General features: G+C 37.1%; 1 protein-coding gene across 2 annotated transcripts in view; it reads left to right on the top strand.

Moving 5' to 3' along the window:
• Neos (nuclear receptor coactivator protein neosin) overlaps positions 1 to 21,882 on the top strand; it is a 199,167-nt gene that overhangs the window by 94,649 nt on the left and 82,636 nt on the right. For both annotated transcript variants that reach the window (XM_090381134.1, XM_090381135.1), the window contains exon 6: positions 18,292 to 18,414. In XM_090381134.1, coding sequence (XP_090237260.1) covers positions 18,292 to 18,414 — 123 coding nt within the window. The remainder of the gene's footprint in view (positions 1 to 18,291; positions 18,415 to 21,882) is intronic.

The raw sequence follows: 21,882 nt of genomic DNA on the forward strand, positions 1-21,882 counted from the left end.
TGTTTCAGTTTGTCTAGATTTTTCAAGGAATTTGTCCATAGGTGGGTAACGTGATTAGATATCAGTATATCTACTGATGGAATCCTCAGTGGTGATTGATGGTTAATAAGGGGCAAACTTTCAGTGTGTAAAATTTGACCACTGATAAATTTCTCCATTACTTTAAAAATGAATGGGAGTTTCAGTAGGACAGTTATTGAAAAGGAGAGATTAGTCACCGTGTCTTTGAAGTAGGTGAAGCATAAAAGCTAGTTTTCATGCATAATGAAAAGCATGAGTAGAATAAGACAAATTGTTGCCAAGGAACCCCCAAGTTGGGGGATTCACAGACTAATAAATTAACAGTAGCCACAGGCAGAGGTGAAAGTGATTCTTGCATTGCTTCTATTGGAATGAGCAGCAGCCTGGAAAGCGAGGTACTGGGGATTTCAAGGGCTGCTGGGAGCCATCATGGAACAAGTAAATACATGGGTTGTGTTGGGGGCAGTGGTCTTCAAACTTTCAACCCCTACGGAACCCTTGTCTCTAAATATTATGTCTATGGAATCCGTTTCAGTTAATATATGTTTTTTACGTACATAAATGACTTAAAATTTTCAGTAAAGTACATAATATGTACTTTACTGAAACATTAATTATTTATAATGGTGAGAAGAAGTAGAAAGGGAAATATAATTATGAAAAAAACGAAAATTATAATTTTTGCGAAACTTCAGAAAATGTCTTGCAGAACCCAGTTTGAATGTCACTGTTTAGAAGAAAATACAGTATAGCCAGTGGAAGCGGTAACTAACATAAATGTAATAAGTTTTTAATATGATGAAGAAGCTTTCAGGGTAACGAACCCCTTCCTCAGCAAGAAAGGTACATACAAACATAACATAAAATGTTAGGAATGGAATTAACTAAACTAAACAGGCTGTGCATGCTCAGACAATGAACGTGAAAGTGTTCAGTCGCTTACTAGGCCAAATCAGGTGATTGTTGTTGGTACATGGCGTGCATATGAGATTGCTGCCAGCTTTTGTTGTGCTTCAAAACTACTGAATCCAAAATTGGGTGTAGCCTTGTACCTCTACTGCGATTTAAAACTTTGTGACAGCTGGATATATTTAGGGACCCTAACCATAGGCGGTGATAGTAGTGTCGAGATTGGTCGATCACCTCACTATCGCACCTGGGGGTTGAGGTCATGCTGAGTTGACCAAAAAATGCTCTGCAATTGCAGAGTGCTCAGATTAAGCACTCTGTCCTGAAGATGTCTGAAGTTTTTTCCTACATAGTAGCTGCCACAATTGTGGCAAGTGATCCGCTATACAATGCCACTGCATAAGAGAGAGGAGCAATGGGTGTTTTTACTCTCAAGACCAGAGATCGTAAACTCCTACCAGGAAGTTTTATGCATTTCACGCAGTACTCATATAAGATCTTAGAAATCTTGTCGGAGGCACCCAGGTAATATGGAATATAAGCAGTAGGTACTGTGTCGCTGTCGTGAGGAGGTGAGGGCCTCGGGTGAGTTGCAAGCTCTTGTGCCAGTAGTAAGCATCTGTCGAACACATGGGCTGGGTATCCATAATTGGGTATCCAGCTTTTACTCTAGAAACCTTGATGCATCTGGCTTCTTCTGTGAGCTGGTATGACTTAAGTTCAAGAGAGTAGAGTGCATGCAGTGCTGCTCAGGTGACAAAGGGCATGGGCTGCCCTGTAGTTTGTGAATTGCCCGCAGTACAGTGGGTTCAGGTATACTGAGGTTTCCAGACGAGTGCCCAACCGCTTTACCAGGACATCTAGGAAAGGAAGGGTCCCGTTCGCTTCTAATTCTGAAGTGAACCGGATGAAGGGGGATAGGGAGTTGAGGTACTCTAACAGCGGCACATCTGAACACTGGGGTATGATGGTGAAAATATCATCTACATACCTGCACCACGTGGTGATTGATACTGGTGGGTTCAGGGATATGCGTTCCTCTAACTCCTCCATTGCAACATTGGCAACGACAGCTGACAGAGATGCCCATTGCCGTACCGAGTATCTGTGTGTAGAGAGAGTCGCCAAATATGCTTACACTGCCTGACAAACACAGGTTAAGAGTGGCATAGATATCTTCTGTAGATAATGTTCTATCCGATAGGCTGGGGTCATTCTCTAAAAGCTGTCTGGCACATACGACAGCCTCTTGGACTGAAATGGAGATAAATAGAGAGACAACATCTAAGGACACCATGATCTCGTCATCAAGAACTGTAAGGTGTTTGATGAGGTGAAAGAACTTCCTGCTGTTGGAGACACCGTGGACAGTATTTCCCACAAGGGGCGTTAGGAGACAAGCGAAGTGTTTTGACAGCTCGTAAGTTGACGAATTGCAACAGAAGACAATGGACCAGAGAGGGATGTCGTGTTAGGCACCTTGAGATCTTCCCCGAATTGAACGACTCGTAAACCAACTTGTTAACCTTTGATTCTAGTCGCCCCAAGGCCTTGATGCGAGGGTCACATACAGATTCATAGGCATTAGGATATAGCAGGAGAGCGAGAGCCTTGTTCAAATACTCTGAATGATCCAATACATCCGTGCGCCTTCCCTTGTCGGCTGGGATGACGATGGTGTTGTCTTTCTTGGTGGAGTTAAGAGCAGCTTGTTGGCAGTTGAGGTTGGGGTTAGCAGACTACATGTTGAAGAACATGTACGATCAATCCTTCAAGGAATTAATCTTGGAAGCTACTATGCTTTTCATACTAATTAAGAAATACTGTTCAAGGTCTAAATGGATGTCAGATGACCTAGTTAAACTTGTGGCAGAGAAGAAAAATGCATCTGTCGCATATACATTATCAGGAGAGACGCAGATGCCTATAGTAGATATAAAACAGTAATCAAATCATAAAGGATGTTAGGCAAGCAAAGGCAGATTACGAGAAATCTTTGGCAAATGATGCAAAGAAAAACAGTAAAGACTTCTTTACTTCTGTAAACTCTAGAAGGAAGGTGATAAATCAGAATGGACCCCTTGCCATCGATGATTTGATTGTTGATGCATTTGCTGACAAACTGAATGAGTATTTTGCATCTACATTCACACATGAGGAGTTATTCAGGGAGAGGAATGTCAGAGGTTTATCAAACTCTGGCAGGGAACTAAATGATTTTGTAATAACTGAGAGCAAAGTGAAGGAGAAATTATTGGAATTGAACATAAGAAAGGCACCTAGGGTGGATGGGAACTATCCAGTTATATAGTTATAAGGAAGCAGCAAAGGCAGTAAGCAAATCCTTAGCCATAATTATGAAAGCATCCTTGGACCCAGGAGAGGGTGTCTGTGGACTGGAGATGTTTAAATTTGTCCCCACTTCACAACAGAGGATCAAAGGATGACATGCATAATTTCAGACCTGTTAATTTAAGTTCTGTTTCGGGGAAATTATTGGAGGCACTGGTTAAGGAAGCAATGCAGGATCGTTTAGTCAAGACTGCAGTTTTAGTTTAGTTTAGATCAGACACAGCATGGATTTGTTGAGAGTAAGTCTTGTCTGATTAACTTGATCGGATACTATGATGTGGTCACAAATTAACTGGATGCAAAAAATAATTTTGATATTATATACTTTGATTTTAGGAAAGCTTTTGATACTCTGGCACTTGGAAGACAGATTTCAGCAGTATGGCAATAAAGGCAAGTTGCTACAGTGGATAAAAGGATGGTTGAGTGGGAGAAGACAAAAAGTGGTAATCAATGGACACTGCTCTTCGTGGGCTAATGTTATTAGTAGAGTCCCCCAGGGTTCAGTGTTGGGTCCATTATTGTTTTTTGTATTTATAAATGATATTGATGATGGTATATCAAGCTTAATGTCCAAGTTTGCAGACGATACGAAGGTTGGCAGGGTTGTTAAGGACAGTAATGGTAGTACTCTACTGCAACAGGATCTGGGAAAGTTGAGCAGATGGGCTGAGAGATGGCAACTGAAGCTTAACATTTTCAAATGTAAAGTACTGCATATGGGTGGTACTACATTCAGGGTAGCCGAGAATGAAAATGACCTGGGGGTAATTGTGCACTCAGATATGAAGTTTTCTGAGCAGTGTAGACAGGCTGCAAGAGTAGCTAATGGTGTCTTGTCAATGATTAGGGATTTTGCTAGCAGGGATAAAGACGTGATCATCCCCTTGTATAAGGCAATGGTCAGCCTACACCTTGAGTACTGTATACAGGTCTGGAGGCCTCATTTTAGGAAGAATGTAGAGCTGCTGGAATGAGTAGAGAGAATAGCAACGAGATTGGTGAGTGGAACAGAGAGTTCCTCTTACCAAGAAAGGTAAGAGGAACCCTTTGTTCTGCAAATTGTAGCTTTTTTCTTGAAATTGTAGCTTCTGGAGACTAGGCACCTGCGAGGTGATCTAATTGTGGTGTATAAGGCCTTGAATGGTTTGAGCAAGCTCAGTGTTGATGGGATTCTTTCTCTTGCCCAGATTAGTCACCTAAGGGGACATAAATTCAAATTGCAGAAAGATAATTGTAGAATAGGTGTGCAGAAATTTGCCTTTTGCCAACGGGTGGTTGATATTTGGAAGAAACTTCCATCTGCATTAGGAAGGTCAACAACTTAATTAAGTTCAAGGCAGAACTAGACAAACATTTGGAGTGAATGGATGGGTGAAATGGGAAGGTGGGGTTTTTTTTTTTTTTTTGGCTGATGCTATATACCAGTGGTGGCCAACTGCTGCGATCTACTTTTTTTCTTAAAAATGTGCCGCGATCTACCATCTGAAGAATTTTATTGCACTTTGGTTAAAAATGTTAATCAACACATTGAAAAACGTTGTTTATAAATTTTAAAATTAAATACAATTCAGAATTCTAATTTTAAATTCATACGTATTTAAATATTTAATTTATGTGAACTTTGTGTCTTCGTGTCATTTGCCAAGCTTTCAAATTTGGGGATATACTGTAATAAGGCCAACTATAAAGAATCTTCTGTATGCAAGTCTGTAAGAGTAGAGAGAGTCTTCGTCTTTGTTTGTTTCAAATATGAAAAGGTCGATTCACATAGGTATGTGGAACCAAAACAAGAATTTAAAACTTCACTGCATTTTTTTTTTACATTTGCCTACTTTTCTCGGCAAACATATTTCCAAAAGTCTTCTTCTGACGATCTGGCTTTTAGGAAGATATCGTTTCGCAATGTAATAATTTCATTTTCAATTAATATTTTCTCCGTGTGAAAAATCTCAGTGATTTTTTTCTGGAATTTGTTTCCTATCTAAGTCGACATTAAATGGATAAGAAATATATTAAACAATGTCTTCAATCATTTCAAAATCATCCACAACTTTCTCAATTTCAGAAACATATTTCTCACTATTAAATTTAAAAACAGGATATTTTTACAAATGATCTTGCATATTTGCAAAATGATCAGATTTTTTTTTTTTTCTTTGAGATCCTTAGTCATTGCCAAAAATTTATATTTATGCAGAATTACTACTAATCAGTGCATTGAAGTGCCTTTCGAAATTTCCTTTATTTGGGTATAGCTATGGAAGCATTGCAGATCAAACAACAACATTTTTCTTTTATCATTACAAAAAAGTATTCTAGTTCCCACGCTTGATGAAAATGGTGGTATGTTTTGCTCTTTTACGTAGTATTAATTTTAAATCAAAGGTTATTAAATTAATGTATAAGTACTATCTAGTTATTAATATTAAGTAAGCTAAATAAGAATTCGACACATACACTATGCCTTCCACGGCATAAGTGTGTGTGCATTTTCACTGGTTGTTATTGTTATTTGTTTTTTTTAGGAGCATTAGCAACTAAGGCCATATTGCTCTAGGGATATGCGGTTGTTATTCCCTGACCTTTCCGCATCCTCCGTATTTGGTGGTCACGGGCTCGAATCCCAGTCTAATCATGAAGCATGTGCTACGCACTGCTGCTTCTGCCCACCTGGCTGCGGAGGCGGCATTTTCTCTGGACAGGCCTAGTGGCTGCATGGTGACAAGGGTAGTCACGTGGTTCAACAGATTTAAAATAAATAAAATAAATTTTCTGTTTATACCCCAGGACGACCAAATGGTCAGAGGAGTTCACAAGATAGACAGAATACAAGAAACAGCACTGTATTTAGTAGTGATGGGCTTGAACCCCAGTCACTCAAGGCACGTGCATTTATGCACCCACGTGCATGACCACTCGGCTACGGCAGCCTGTTTTGTAATAAGCATATGCAGTGGGGCGCATAATAATAATATTTAGATTTTGATTAATCTATTTTTTATATATATTTAAAATTTGTTGCGATCGACCAAAATTAAAGCCGCGATCAACTTGTTGGCCACCCCTGCTATATGCGCTTGCTTTCTTGCATAATATGCGTCTACTAATGCACCTTACATCCTTGTTGCAATTTCAGGCTTATGAGTGAAGTTACTTTATATACGTAATGTTGGTTTTTTCACTATCACATAATGTTATATCAGCGTGAGTGAGTTTCAGATTTTTATACAAGGACTATGTATTGTCGTATTGCATCTCCATTGTCTTGCTGTTAACAAGTCAAAGTAATATAAAATACAAAGAATGTGATGGATTATTTGAATGCATATACAACACCTAAACGAATCATATTTTCTGATTTTTATACTAGGTCATATGGGGAGAAATACTCCCCTGCCCCATTTAAGCCCTTCTGTTAAAATCAGATAGTGAAAAATAATTTCAATAAAAAATTTGATTTTTTCCAATTTTTGAACAAAGACAGATGGGAGTATGCTATTTCCTTCAAATATCACTTTTAGTACCTTAACGATTCTCTAATAGTAACTATGGGGAAAGGAACATTCATTCCATTATTCTCTTGTATAAAAATCAGAAACTGTGATTACCTTAGGTTGTCATATCTGATTACTGTGATATATGCATCCAAATAATCTATCATATCCTTTCATATCACTTTGATTTGTTAGCAAAGAGATACAGGGAAAGGAGTATTCCCCAGATATACCATTCTATTAAAAATCAGAAACTGATTAACTTCATAGTAGAATCATGTGTTAGTGATTGCAGTTTGGTTTAGTTATCACCATTGCATTTTTTTGAGATGGTACATAACATTACGGCTTACTGGCACCTTTATTAACAGTGACGTGTGACATTTGGATGCATTACACTTCGAAATTTGTAATATTCCATAAATGTTTTTTCACAGTACTATTACCTACTATTCAAATAAGTTTAAAATTAAAATTACAGTGGTGCCCCAACAAGTAATTGTTCCACAAAACTCATTGTATGTTGAAAATATTATAAGTTGAACCCAATTGTACATTGATTTCCTCTAATTTGTTCCCCAAAAACACAAAATAGGTATTTTTTACATGTTATACTTCATTTTTACATTAAAAATGGGTGTTTTATAAAGATTATTTAATAGTCATAAAATATCCTAAAATATAAAAAAAAAACAATAAATTAGCATTTGCCTTTGACTCAAAGTGCACAGCTGATGAAATCAGTGGTGGCGTAGTGGTGGTGGGACTATATCAACCGTCAGGTGTCTTTTCTGTCTTTTGCTGCTACTTGCAAAGAAACTGTCCAAAGTGGACTGGTTTTGATGACTTTTTTTTTTTTTTTTTTTTGTATCTTCCTGAAAGAAATGATTTTGTTTTTCATTTTGCCCATCGTGAGTTCAGTGTTTTCAATGTCAGGGTGCTTTTTACCACTTCTCTTAAATGGTCCCAACAAGAAATGACAGTCTTCAACTCTCCATCTAACACTTTTTTGGTGTCTTTTTCTCCATTGTCACTCTCCGTAATTTTCTTCAACTCTTGAAGCTTCTCTGTTGTTAGCCCACGCCCATGAGCGTCAATAAGGTCCTCCGCGTCTTCTTTTCGCCGACTTCGGACACATTGATTTACCAAGAGTGGCAAGATCATCTTCAGATCTGTCAACGTTATGGATAATTAAAGGTCAGATGTTTTTTTTAGGCTGAATTCAAGCACCCGGTGGACACATCATCCAAAAATCTTTGAAGGCGACAGCATTTTTACTAGAGGTCGCTGCAAAGCAACTTGCGAACATTTTTATGGTGTAAATTTTCTTGAAGTTTGCAATCACTTGCTGGTACATTGGTTGGAGAAGAGGAGGGGTGTTGGGTGGCAAAAATTTTACTTGAACAAATTCAAATTGTGCCTCAGGAGATTGAACAAGGTTGGGATCGTGACGTGGCACATTATCCAGCAGGAGCAGTAGCTTCACAGGAAGCTTATTTTTCTCAAGAACTCTTCACTGAAGGACAGAAAACTTCAAGCTCCCATTCATTTTAATGTTCACAACTCCAACTGGCTTTGGTTTTCTAGTCATACCGACCCAGCTGGTCGAGATGCTGAGTCTTTTTTGCAATTACTAATGACCTTGCACAGATTGTTCATTTACCTACCAGAATACTGGAGAATCCTAACCATTGATTGAATCCCTACCAAACAACCCTTCTAAGTACTCGGTCGAAGTGAGCAGTCCTTTGGGAACCTCAGATCGCAACTTGGTGATTGTCTCTTCTCCAGTGGAGCCTTTATCTCATGGCTGTTCCCAATCTCGTGTTTGGCATTACAAGAATGCAAAATGGGATGACCTGCGAGATTTCTTTTCCTCTTTTTCCTTGGTCGGATTACTGTTTCAAAATTTGTGATGTCACTGTTTGCCCAGATTGTGTCAGTGAAATTAATCTTGTAGGAATGGAATCCTTTATTCCACACTCCACTTTAAAATCTCGTCCTTTAACTAAACCTTGGTTTTCCAATAAATGTGCTAAGGCTGTTCAAGATAAGAACGTTGCATATTGTAATTGGCTTGTTTCCAATTCTTAAGTTTCATTTTCTGCCTGCATCAAAGCTCGCAACAATTATAAAGCAGTTATTAATCAGTCCAAACTAGATTTTGAACAGGCTAAGAGTAGAAAACTTGCTTCTTGCCGTAACGAGCATTCTTGTTTCTTGCCAGAGCTATTGGCCGCAACTTTTGCACATCTCTGCTCCCACCTCAGTCAAAACCAGATGGTTCTGTTGCCACTTAACCAAGGATATAGCTGACCTGTTAGCATCCCATTTTTCTTCCAACTTGTGTATTAATGATCTTGGAAAACACCTCCCACCATTCCCAACACTCTCCATTCAATGCCTCCTGTGATCTTCCATCAAAAGGATATCAGAAAGATTTTGATGAAACTTGATGCTCAGAAAGCTCCAGGCCTTGATGGTATTTCTCCACTTGTTCTCAAAACCTGTGCTCCTGAACTTACTCCTGTTCTTTACCACCTTTTTTCACTTTCTCATTCCGAAAGTGTTTTTCCATCTGCTTGGAAATTTGCTCATATCCAACCAGTTCCTAAAAAGGGGGTGACAACTCCCCATTCAATTATCGTCCCATTGCAATTACTTCTACTCTTTCTAAAGTAATGGAGAAAAAAATTAACCGCAACTCTTAAACTACCTAGAAACCTTCTGTATGATCAGTGATTGCCAGCATGGATTTCAACAGTGTCGATCCACTTGTGATATTCTTGTTTATTTTACCTATTTACGGACAAATTCAATGGAATCATTCCGTGAAACACAAGCAGTTGCTCTTGACATCTCAAAGGCTTTCGATCGTTTTTGGCATAAAGGTTGTCTAAACAAGCTTCCATCTTACGGTTTGCCAACTGTTTTTTTGTAATTGGTCATCCAGTTTTCTCTCTGATCGCACATTGCAGGTAATGGTAGATGGCTCTCTTGTCTTCTCCACTAATGCTGGTGTCCCCCAAGGTTCAGTTCTTTCCTCCAGTTTTTTCCTGTTGTATATTAATGAACTTCTTCCATTGACCAGAAATCCTATCCATAGTTTTGTTGATGATAGCACATTGCATTCCACTTTCCATTTTGAGAAACCTTGCCCTGTTCAATCAGCTTCAACTTCTCGAATATCCTTAAATGCCGATCTCCAAGTAATTCTGCAGTGGGGCAAAGACAACTTAGTTGATTTCAATCCTTTTATAACTCAGCCCTGTCTTATATCTTCCAAAAAAGATTCTTCTGCTCCTGTGCTTACCTTTGGTGACACTCCGATTTCTAGGCAAGATGATATCTCTTTTGGGGATTACCTTGACTTCTAATCTCTCTTGGCACAAGCACATTACAACTATTGCTTCCTCTGCATCTGAAAAACTTGGTTTTCTCTTTCGCTCTCTGCGTCACTTTTCTTCCAAACAGCTGTTCACTCTGTACAAATCGCAAATCTACCCTACCATAGAATATTGTTACCATATCTGGGGTGTGCTCCCAAACCACTCAGGTTTCTATATTCCATTCAGAAGAGGGCAGTTAGATTAATTAATGATTCATCTCTAACAGAGTCTCTCCACTCTCTGTCTCATCGATGTACTGTTTCTGCCGTATGCCTTTTCTACATATACTTCCTTGGGCACTGTTCTTCTGAATTGGCTTCTATGATTCCCGCTCTCTCTCTTTCAAAAGAGTCCGAACACATGCCAACATCTATTTACTGTTCAACTTCAAACTCACAGAACCAACTTTTCATCTTCTTCGTTTATTCATTCACCCACCACAGATATAAGGATGGCCTCTAACCACGGGAGATGGCAAGATTGGTGATCTCATTCTATTATTTCAATGCTAGAATGGGACTAGAGTTGAAATGCTCACACCAGTAATGCTGAGATGGCTGAGCTGTGAAAATCATAACAATGAAATAGTGTCCAATCCGCATTTGGTTTGATGAAACACCCCACAATCTGGGAATTTAATCCAATAGACAATATTCACAGTATGTAAAGGTGGAATATCCAGTTTAAACTTGGATAAAAATGATTGCAATTGCCTGCCAGGGAGCTGCATGCAACCAATGTGGTATTGGCATAGCACTCTAGCGATGCGTGCGGACACACCCAGACAGTAGGGAATGTAGGCAGTGGGGTAACCACACTTAGATAAGTCAGTCGTGATCTTTGCCGTGCTGTACAAACCCTGGGACCTGTGCAGATTTAAAATTTGTATGTTGACCGCTGCACATAGGTTTTCTGTAAAATGAGATTACCAAAGAAGAACCAGTATGGCCAACTATTCCAAAAATGGAAGGGCACTGTTCAGCTCCATGGTGGATGTAAATGGTGACAAAGAATTAATCTACTGGAGTAGCAGTTGCTCCAATCCCTGAGGTATAATATCAAAAACATCATCAAGAAATATCTGCCAGAGTCCAAAAAGAATGGGTAAATGCTCAAATATGTCCTCCTCCGGGGCTTCCATGGTGATGTTATCTATGATGGTACTGATTGGTCACTTATTGCTCTACCCCAAATTTTTAAAAAAGGGAATCACCGAAGGCAATGGTGCAGCTAGACAAAAAAATATTAAGAGCATGACAAATGTCATTAATGGAGACTGAGGTCCTATCCCTCAACGAGGAATTCCTGTCCAAAAGACACGTGGAAAAACCAGTGGTCATGTGAACAGGGATGGATGGGAAAAGGAAAACCATGTCAAAGGAAATCATGACCTCCTCCCCCTCCAAAATACTGAAATTCCTGATAATCCTCAAAAAATGACACAATTATTGACAGTATATTCCTTATTGCCAACAAGTAAAGATAAGCCTGCAACATGTTTGGAAAGTTCATATAGCAGGGTGCCACAGCGGGCAACAATTAGGCATAACGGGACACCCAATTTATGTGTTTTCGGTAAGCCATAAAATCTGAGAAGTTGACAGTCCATTGCATGAAGCCTCTACCATAAGGATTTACTAATTTTCTTATCCATGAATCATGATTAAACCAACTGGTATACCTTTGACTCTAAACGTTTAGCACAGTAATATAGTCTTGAATGGGCTCATACTCTTGTGTATTCTGAAGTGCTCACCAGCCTTTTTGTGTATAGTCTACGCTGTTTAGGACTACAATATATTGTCCTTTATCAGCAGGTAAAGCTATGTTCTGTTCTTGACATAAATATCTGAGGGCAGCATGATGGGTACGTTGTAGATTAGGATGAATTGGATGGACGTGTTGTAGATGAGATGGTCTCTCTCTCTAGCTGACTTCTGAAACGTGAGAAAGTGAAGCTTCCACCCCTATAGCTATCTGAGTGATTGGATATTTGTGTAGTTAAGGTGAAGCTCAACACCCCTGGTTGTCTTCCATTAGTTGAGAAATCACGAGTTATCTGTTGTCCTGGACAGCATGCACCAACTACTGTTCACCTCAAATGTCAATCAGCGATGGCCTTCCCATCACAGCCTGTTGGGTTATTGTGTCCCCCTCTTCGGACCATCTGCCACACCTTAACTATTGCTGTGCTTGAACAGATGCACTGCCTGCAGTTCCTGAGCTGCTGGCTTCCCTTCCTTCAGCACAGGCTTTGTACTGACTGGCATTCATTACCTGTGCCATCATTCCTAGGTGCTGTTGGGTGCATCCATGTGAAGAAGGGTGGTCATAACATTTCGGCTCACAAGTATACTTTGTGCTGTACAAGTGTCTCAAATCACAAGTACCAAAGAGTTTTTTTCATAACTGTTTCAAATGTAGGGGTATGGGAGACATTGCAATTGTATCTATTTCACAGTATGCTTGTACAACAGTTGTTTCAACAAGATATGAATAAATGCAGAAACTTTTGTCACTAGCTCATTTTGCAGAACACAGAATCCTCAATTTCTGAGTCATGTTCTGGTTTACAAAAGAATCATGTTTTATAAGAAATGGAATTTTCAGCTCTCAAGCCCCTCACAGTTTAGCTGAATAAAACCCACATATTTGAGTACTTGTTATCAACACACCTCTTCCTTTAATGTTTCTTGTGGTAAATTCTTGGCAGCAGTCTAGTTGACTCTCCCCCACCCCTTTTTTTTTTAATACAGAGGCTTTCAGAAATAGCATACCTACATTTTCTGCAGAACAATTTGCAAGAGCTATTGGTAGATACCCCTTTAAAATTGGCAGAGGGATGTGGTTAATTGTAGATGCATCATCCTGCTTTTCCTTTGATATTTCTGACTTATTTATATGAATACAATAATAGATGAATTGGTTGGAATGACCCTGTACACCACAACCTCTTGACTCACAACTTTTGGATTTAGCACATTATAGCCTCAGCTATTGATGCACTAATACAACTCAACACAGCCAACCAACCTTGCACCCTTAGATAACTTTGTGTTGGGTCATATGAAATCCATGTACTATTCATGGCTAAATCCATGTACTAACCAAGACAAACTAGGAAATCGTGTTTTGGAAGATGCTCAAACCAGAACATTTACAGAATAATAAGACATAGAGAATTGTGGATTTGTAGAAATAAAGACTTCATTTCTAAGAACTTTATTTATGTATTTATTTATTTTTAGCTGTAGAATATGGTTCTGCATTTGTTCTGTGTAATTTTGAAACAATATACCCTCTGTGTGTACTCTCTCTACCAGTGCAGTCCAATTAAGTGGTAAAAACATAAAACAGTATGAAGTATAGAAATGATGGTTCATTTGATACAAAATTATCAAAAATTAATGCCACACATCCAAGGGGTATTTGTAAAATAATAAGAGAAGTTTACCTCAATATAATATGGAAAACACTTCCATATGATACTCTCCAGCAATTAAAATGAAAAAATCGAAAATCTTACATTACAGTAAAAAATAATTAAAAATCAATCTAATGCAATTAAAAATTAAATTAATTAATTAAAAGAAATTTAACAAAAAAAAATTGCAAAACAATCTTCCTTCCTGAAGCTGACAACACATTTCGACCATATATCGTGGTCGAACGAAAATTAACAAATAGGGGTGAGCGTGAAACTTAAATAGGGATTGCATGCACGTAAAAGCCCACGAAATTTTTTAATATTACGATTGTTGGTTGATGTAGTATTTTATATCCTATCCCTAGCTTGTACCCTAATTCGATTTATTGTAACAAAGGGATAACCCTGTTTAAGAATCTGCTGGTTAATATTTGTATTTCTGAGTCCAAAGCAGATTCCGCCATTGAATATTTATAGGTATTGAGAAATTGATTAAAGGTAATAGACCTTTAATCAATTTCTCAATACCTATGAACAGGTGATAGCTGTTATAATGCAGAAGCATACCAGTGTTTGTAGGTTTACGATAGGTGTTAAATTTTATTTGAGTCCCGAGTAAGTGTGAGATTTAGAAATTTTAATGACTTTGTATCCATACCCTCCCTTTCCAATGTAAATTTGAGTCTACAGTGAATATTATTAAACGAATGTAAAATGTCTTGGATAGTACTGCTATCAGTAATAACTAGAACATTGTCTAAATACCTCCCATAATATGTGATACAGGGTAGAAAAGGCATCAAATGTATACCCTCAATTGTTGAGAGAAATACCTCTGATATTAAGCTGCTTAAGCTCAATCCCATCGGCAAACCAAAAATTTGTTTGTATACTTTGTCTCGAAAGGTGATTAGTTGGCCTTAACTAAGAGTTTAATTAAGCGAAAAATTTTGTTAATAGGAAGCTTCGTATAATTAATCAGTATAGAGTTATTATTTAACATATCCCAAATAATATCTAATGTGTATTCAACGTTTACATTCGTATATAACGAGGTAACATCTAGTGAGAATAAATTATCATTATTTCCAAGTCTACAGACCTTAACGTTATTAAATAATGTATCGTTATTTCTGTTCCATATGTTGAGCAGTAGCATAAACGGCTTAACAGATTCTTTAAAAAACTACCAAATTTAAAATTGTGGCCAGGCCAATACGGAAACTACACCCTATACTGAAAAATCGCTCAGTCCTTTCCTCGTTCACAACACAAATAAATGACCTGGTATACAACATTTCTTGTGAAGATTGCAACTTGTTGTACCAAGGTTCTACCTGTTTTTCTCTGAATTTTCATGTTAATCAACATGCGGCCTCAGTTCGAGCGTCAGCAACTCAGAATTAGCCTTTCATGCCGTTAACGAAAACATACTTTTTTATTTAATGAGGCCAAAATACTTAGTGTACAACGTAATTATACCAGACTATTAATTGCGGAAACTGTCGAAATTAAATTACATTAGAATTCTGTTAATGTTCACCGGCCATTTCTAATCTCCGATTTGTGGGCTTTTACGTAAAAGTGCATGCACGAAGACAAATAATCTCTATTTAAGTTTCATGCTCACCCCTATTCAGTAATTTTCATTCCTGTGATCATGACATACGGTCGAAAAGCGTTGTCAGCTTCAGGAAAGAAAATCATTTTGCAATTTTTTCGTTAAATTTCTTTTAATTAATTTATTTAATTTTTAATTGCATTGGATTGATTTTTAATTGTGTTCAATTGATTTTGAATTATTTTTTACTGTAATGTAAGATTTTTGATTTTTTCATTTTAATTGCTGGAGAGTATCATACGGAAGTGTTCTATGTATTATATCGAGGTAAACTTCTCTTATTATTTTACAAATATTGATATCAATGTTGAACGTATTGAAATTACAACTCTGGTTCATATTTTTATACTCCAAGGGGTATAAATTTAAATTGCAGTAGGATGTTTGTAGAATAAATGTATGGAAATTTGTATTCAGCCAGAGTGTAATCGATTGTTGAAATAATCCTCCACTGAGTGTTGTGAAATAGGAAGTTTGTGAATAAATTTAAAATGGTATGGACAAATTCTTGGAAGGAATGGGCAAGTGAAGGGTTTTTAAATTTTTTTATTTAAGATATGTTAAATTAGATCTAGACCCAGTGTGTTGTATCACATAAAAATGTTATACCAAAATAATGCATAAAATAGTAAATGATTACTCACTCAAATTTGGGTCAATTTTCTCTAATGATATAACAAACTGTGGCACAAGGTACTTAAATATGAAGACTGTTAGAAAAGCAATATGATTGATATTTTATGAAAAGCAAAATAATGTGCAAATTCAGACACAGTAGTGCAGTACTTTTCAAAATAATCATCCATCACATTTAATCATTTGTGTTACTGTGTCACAAATGCAGTCATATCACTTGTAAAATTTGGGGACATTTCTCCAGCCAACCAAGTTTCAGTTCACCTTTTCATTTAATTGTAATTGTATTGGTTCCTTGGGTACTTAAAATGCTTTGGGCTGTTTTTGACTTTACAGTCATTTGGAGTTGATGGATATGATGACTAATGCAGAAAATAACAGTTTGATGAAAAATCACGCTCCATATCATTATATGAACTGGCACCTCCATAGCCAGGTGGGCAGGAGCAGCAGTGCGTAGCACACGCTTCTTGATTAGACCGGGGTTCGAGCCCGTGACCACCAAATACGGAGGATGCAAAAAGGTCAGGGAATGACCACTGCATATCCCCGGAGCAATATGGGCTTAGTTGCTAATGCTCCTAAAAACTAAATAACAACAACAACAAATTATATGAACTGGGGAAGATGCATGAATATCCCACACCTTCCCTAGTCCTTTATGTTTACATGCGCTCTAGGAATAAAAATGTAATGGCTTTATGCCATAATTTATTTGTTAAATGAATTAAATTAGTTAAATTACAGTCTTATAACATTAAATGCACAGTTTAAAAGGAAAAACAGGCCAAAGCATTAAGTATTGTGATAATTTAAAATGCAGATAGAAGTTATTATCTACTGCGGCTAAGCTGACATCGTTTAAGAGAATCAGAAATGAGATATTTGAAGCAAGTGTAGGAAACTTTTAGCATAATATTTACAGTTGTGTGTGGTTTATTTTGGAAGAGAGAAGTACCTGTATTTTTACTATACATACATTAATTTTAATCTGCTCTCTGGTATTTTTAATTTGATATGCATAATGCCTTTGTAAAAAATTACTATGATTTGCAGCTTTATTTTGTGTATTATTATTTTTTTATCTATAATATGACCCTGAAATATTGGACATTCCAAGATCCACAAGGATCAGGTGCCAAGGTTGCCTGATTTGGAAAGGTCTTGAGAAGTACAGTGCTCCACTGAAAAGTTTCCAGAATAGATATTTATAATAAATATTGTATTTCACTTGCCATCTATTTCATGGTGTACCTTTGAATTAGTCCCTTTATGAAGTAGTACCTGTCCATTGATTCTGCCATTGCTGGAAGAATTACTGAAATCCCTTGTTTCTTTATCTCTTACAGTGCTTCTTTTGAGGTTCGTTAGATCTCCAAAATATGAAATATCTTCTGCATATAAATTTGAATTTCTGAAAATAATGATTCAAAAAGTGCTAGATGTAACATATAGAGAGGATACAGGGCCATTGCCAGAAATCATTAAAAGAAGGGGGCTGCAGTTAGTAATTTGATTTATTGTGATGTAGCCCCCCAATCTGAGTGCCATATCCCTAGAAATTGGAGCCTGATAACCTACTGTAGTTTCCTTTAGATCCTTTATAAAATTACTGATTAACATTCTAACACCATGGAACTTTTCTTTGAAATCCTTTGTCCTACTAAAACAAAAAATTGTTAACCCATTTCAAGCATGCACATTAAAAAAGTGCTACAGATGCCATTAAGTTTAAATAAAATAATAAAATATCCCAAGCGACACATGTCGATTTTAGTATTCCTCAATTATTGCATTTCCTTTTGATCTGCATCATTGATTGTTTTGTTAATGAAGAAGTTTGGCTGTATAAAACATGTTTTTCTTAAATCTAATAAATATATTTATTAAAAATGAGAATTTAAAATTAGCCTTTCTGTCCTATTCCTGACATGTGCAGTCATCACATGCTTTAGAAGCAGAATGAATTGTTACAGTGGAGTGTGCCATTTGTAAAAACAAAACTTGCCTGTCAATAGTTTCGTCTGCCAGTTGCAAACATTGCAGGAGTGACATTTTTACAAGTGATGCAAGGTTTAGCAGTGTTTTTCTACCCATAGCAACAAATGTGCTTGCCCTAAGGAGCCAGAGGAAGTTTTATTTATAAAAAAAAATTTAAATGTATGTTTTCAATATGGGGAACAAAAAAAAAAAAAAAAAAAAGGATTGTTCACAGTTGGGTTCATGATAGATTTAAAATGTAGGAGGGGCATCAAAAAGTGACAATTTTGAATTATTTCTTGCTGATTTTGGAGTCCAGAAACTTTTCAGAAGCATCTTTATATATTTTTGAGCCAGATTTCAGTTGTCATTTATAAATTACATTTTAGTGTAAAGTATGATGTATGCTGTATGAATATAGAAATAAAAATCTTTTTAATGTATGTTTTAATTTTAAAGGGATTTTGGCTTTGATAAATTCAGTAGAGATGGAGGTCATGACCCCCCACTTTTGCGAGACCGTTCACCACTTCGAAATACTTTTGAAGATCGCTATACAGATAGGTTTAAGAAAGAGGACAGGTAATCTTTATTATTAATGTTGTAAGAGTTTGTAAACATTGTCTGTATGTGAAGCAAATCTTTCTAATACCTTTGCTTTACTATTTGTGTTCACTTTTTATTGTTTCATGTTTATTTTCAAATTGTTCACACTTTTTCAGAGAGAGAGAGAGAGAGAGAGAGAAAATATTTGGCTTTTATATTTATATTTCTTTGGTATATTTATACATTAATACCCACATACTTCTGCCCTTATTTAAAATTAAAGTAGAAGTATGCACGAAGCTAGATGAGTCACACGGAGCAACAGTATCCTCAACTTTTTTTTTTTTTTTTTTTTTAACCATGGACTCAGAAGTGCCACTGGATAGGAGGTGATTTAAAGTTAGTTACAGGGATGTAATTACCCATTCCAAAGAGTGGAACGGGTAATTACAGACCTGTAAGTTTAACTTCCATGGCAGGGGAAATTATAGATCCAATGATTAAGGAACGTTGGAGGATCTTATGCACATGAAAAAATTGTCTGAGCAATATTGTAGTTCATTTTACGCAAATAGCATAAAACTACTTTGCTGAGCTATTATGAGGTCAGGAGAGATCTTTTTTTTGAGATCTCTAGCACTGGACATTTGAAGTGATTCTCGAATATTAATCTCTTTGCTGCTAGATTACCAGTAACAGTGACACAGCAAAGAATAATGAATACCTCTAAAGGGAGTAATCTTGAACTAGGATTTATCAGATGTATCTGAAGAGGAGATCTTAAGAATTTCAAAAATAAGGAGTGATTCAAGTCAAGAGAATCTCCACCAGAAAATAAAGCATTCTCATTCCTACACATAATCTTATCTTATCTTGATCTGATGTGTGGTTTTTTTTATGTAAACAACAAACATGAGAGGTATTAGAATCTATAGTACTTAGTACCTTGCTTGGGTTGGAGGTTTAGAAGAGACGAAAGTTAGGTGCCTCTGTAGCCATGTGGGCAGGAGCAGCAGTGCGTAGCACATGCTTCTTGATTAGACCGGGGTTCGAGCCCGTGCCCACCGGATGCGGAAAGGTCAGGGAATGACCACCGCCTATCTTCGGAGCAATATGGCCTTAGTTGCTAATGCTCCTAAAAACCAAATAACAACAAAGAGACAAAAGAAGATATTTGTTGACATTGAACTTGAATTTCTGTAGCCTGTAATTTTCAGGAAATACGTATGAAGGAAGGTTATTCCAGAAAACGGCAGTTGAATGAATAAATGAGGAAGATGAAAAGTTGGTTCTGTGGGTTTGAAGTTGGACAGTAAATGGATGTTGGCTGGTGGCGGCACGTGTTTGGACTGTTTTGAAAGAGATAGCAGGAATTATAGAAGCCAATTCAGAAGAACAGTACCCATGGAAGTATCTGTAGAAGAGGTGTGCAGCAGAAACAGTACGTCTATGAGACAGCGAGTGGAGAGACTCTGTTAGAGATGAATCATTAATTAACCTAACTGCCCTCTTCTGAATGGAATCAAGAAGCCTGAGAGAGGTTTTGGCGGCACTACCCCAGATGTGGGAACAATATTCCATGGTAGGGCGGATTTGCGATTTATACAGAGTGAGCAGCTGTTTGGAAGAAAAGTAACACTGAGAGCAAAAGAGAAAACCAATTTTTTTAGATGCAGAGGAAGCAATATTTGTAATGTGCTTGTGCCAAGAGAGATTAGAAGTCAGGGTAATCCCCAAAAAAGATATATCATTTTGCCTAGAAATCGGAGTGTCACTTTAGAAAAGGGTAGGAGCAGAAGAATCCTTTTTGCGAGATATAAGACAAGATTGAGTTTTAGAAGGGTTGAAATCAACTAAGTTGTCTTTGCCCCACTGGAGAATTACCTGAAGATCGGCATTTAAGGAATTGATAGTAGATTTTCGAGAAGTTGAAGCTGATTGAGCAGGGCAAGGTTTCTCAAAATGGAAAGTGGAATGCAATGTGCTATCATCGGCAAAACTATGGATAGGATTTCCAGTCAATGGAAGAAGGTGGGTGAAAGAACTGAACCTTGGGGGGACACCGGCATTAGTGGAGAAGTTAGAAGACAGAGAGCCATCTACCATCAGTGAGCGATCAGAGAGAAAACTGGATAACCAATTATTAAAAACAGTTGGCAAACCATAAGATGGAAGCTTGTTTAGAAGACCTTTATGCTAAACATGATTGAAAGCCTTTGAGATGTCAAGTGCAACTACTTGTGTTTCCCCGAACCTTTCCATTGAATTAGTCCATAAATGGGTAACATAAGCCAGAATATCACCAGTGGATCGACACTGACGGAATCCATACTGGCGATTGTTGATCAGACGGAAGGTTTCTAGGTAGTTTAAGAGTTGGCGGTTAATTGATTTCTCCATTACTTTAGAAAGAGTAGAAGTAATTGCAATGGGACGATAATTGAATGGGAGGATTTGTCATCCTTTTTAGGAACTGGCTGGATATGAGCAAATTTCCAAGCAGAAGACAAAACACTTGGAGTAAGAAAGTGAAAAAGGCGGCAAAGAATAGGAGTAAGTTCAGGAGCACAGGTTTTGAGAACAAGTGGAGAAATATCATTGGGACCTGGAGCTTTCTTAGCATCAAGATTCGTCAAAATCCTTCTGACATCCTTTTAACAGAAGCCCACAGGAAGCATTGAATGGAGCGTGTTTGGAATGGTGGGAGATGTTTTACCAAGATCATTAATACATGAGTTGGAGGGAAAATGGATTACAAACATTGCTACCTTTCGGGTCTAAATGTTTGTGAGGTTGGTTTCTCAAATTTAACAGCTATAAAAACAAAACAGCGTTCCACACTTGATCCAGAAGATGATATGAGATTAGCAATTTCAAATATTGAGCCAAATATGGACCAGATATTATCGGTTATTCAGGCTCATCCATCTCATTAATTGTTTTGTTATTGTTAATTTTTTATTGTTTTGTAATTTTAATTGAAGAATAAAAATTTGATTTGTTGTTTTTACTGTATTCAATTAAACAATTATTTTAATGTGTAAATTAAAAAGAAAGAAGTGTTTTATTCATTTCTTGGTACTCGAATAAAATTGTCTACTCTATAATTTATAAAATGCTATTTTTTCTCTAAAAATCTAGTCATCCCACCTCTGTATTTACATGGGGGGATCGCGTCAATTTTATATTTAATAAAGAGGTCACGAACGAAATAAGTTTGCACGACACTGATCTATACAATCTTATTGCTAAATACACACCTTCTGCCTCCAAGGGACATATTTTACACTGCAGAATAAGCCAAACTGTTGGCTAGGATGGGGGAATTTGTTAGAACAAATTCTCGTGTCCCAGCTAAAAAAAAAAAGTTACTGATCTCTCTCTCTCTCTCAGAGACATCAACAGTCCAAATAGTGATTAATGCCCTTATTAAAGAACAAAAATTATCCTATCCAACAAAATGAGCTGTATAATCTCATAATTCAACTATCCACTCCTTCCTGC

This window comes from Mastigoproctus giganteus, chromosome 9 (assembly GCF_048544385.1).
Source record: "Mastigoproctus giganteus isolate SK-2022 chromosome 9, ASM4854438v1, whole genome shotgun sequence".
Lineage (NCBI taxonomy): Eukaryota > Metazoa > Arthropoda > Arachnida > Uropygi > Thelyphonidae > Mastigoproctus > Mastigoproctus giganteus.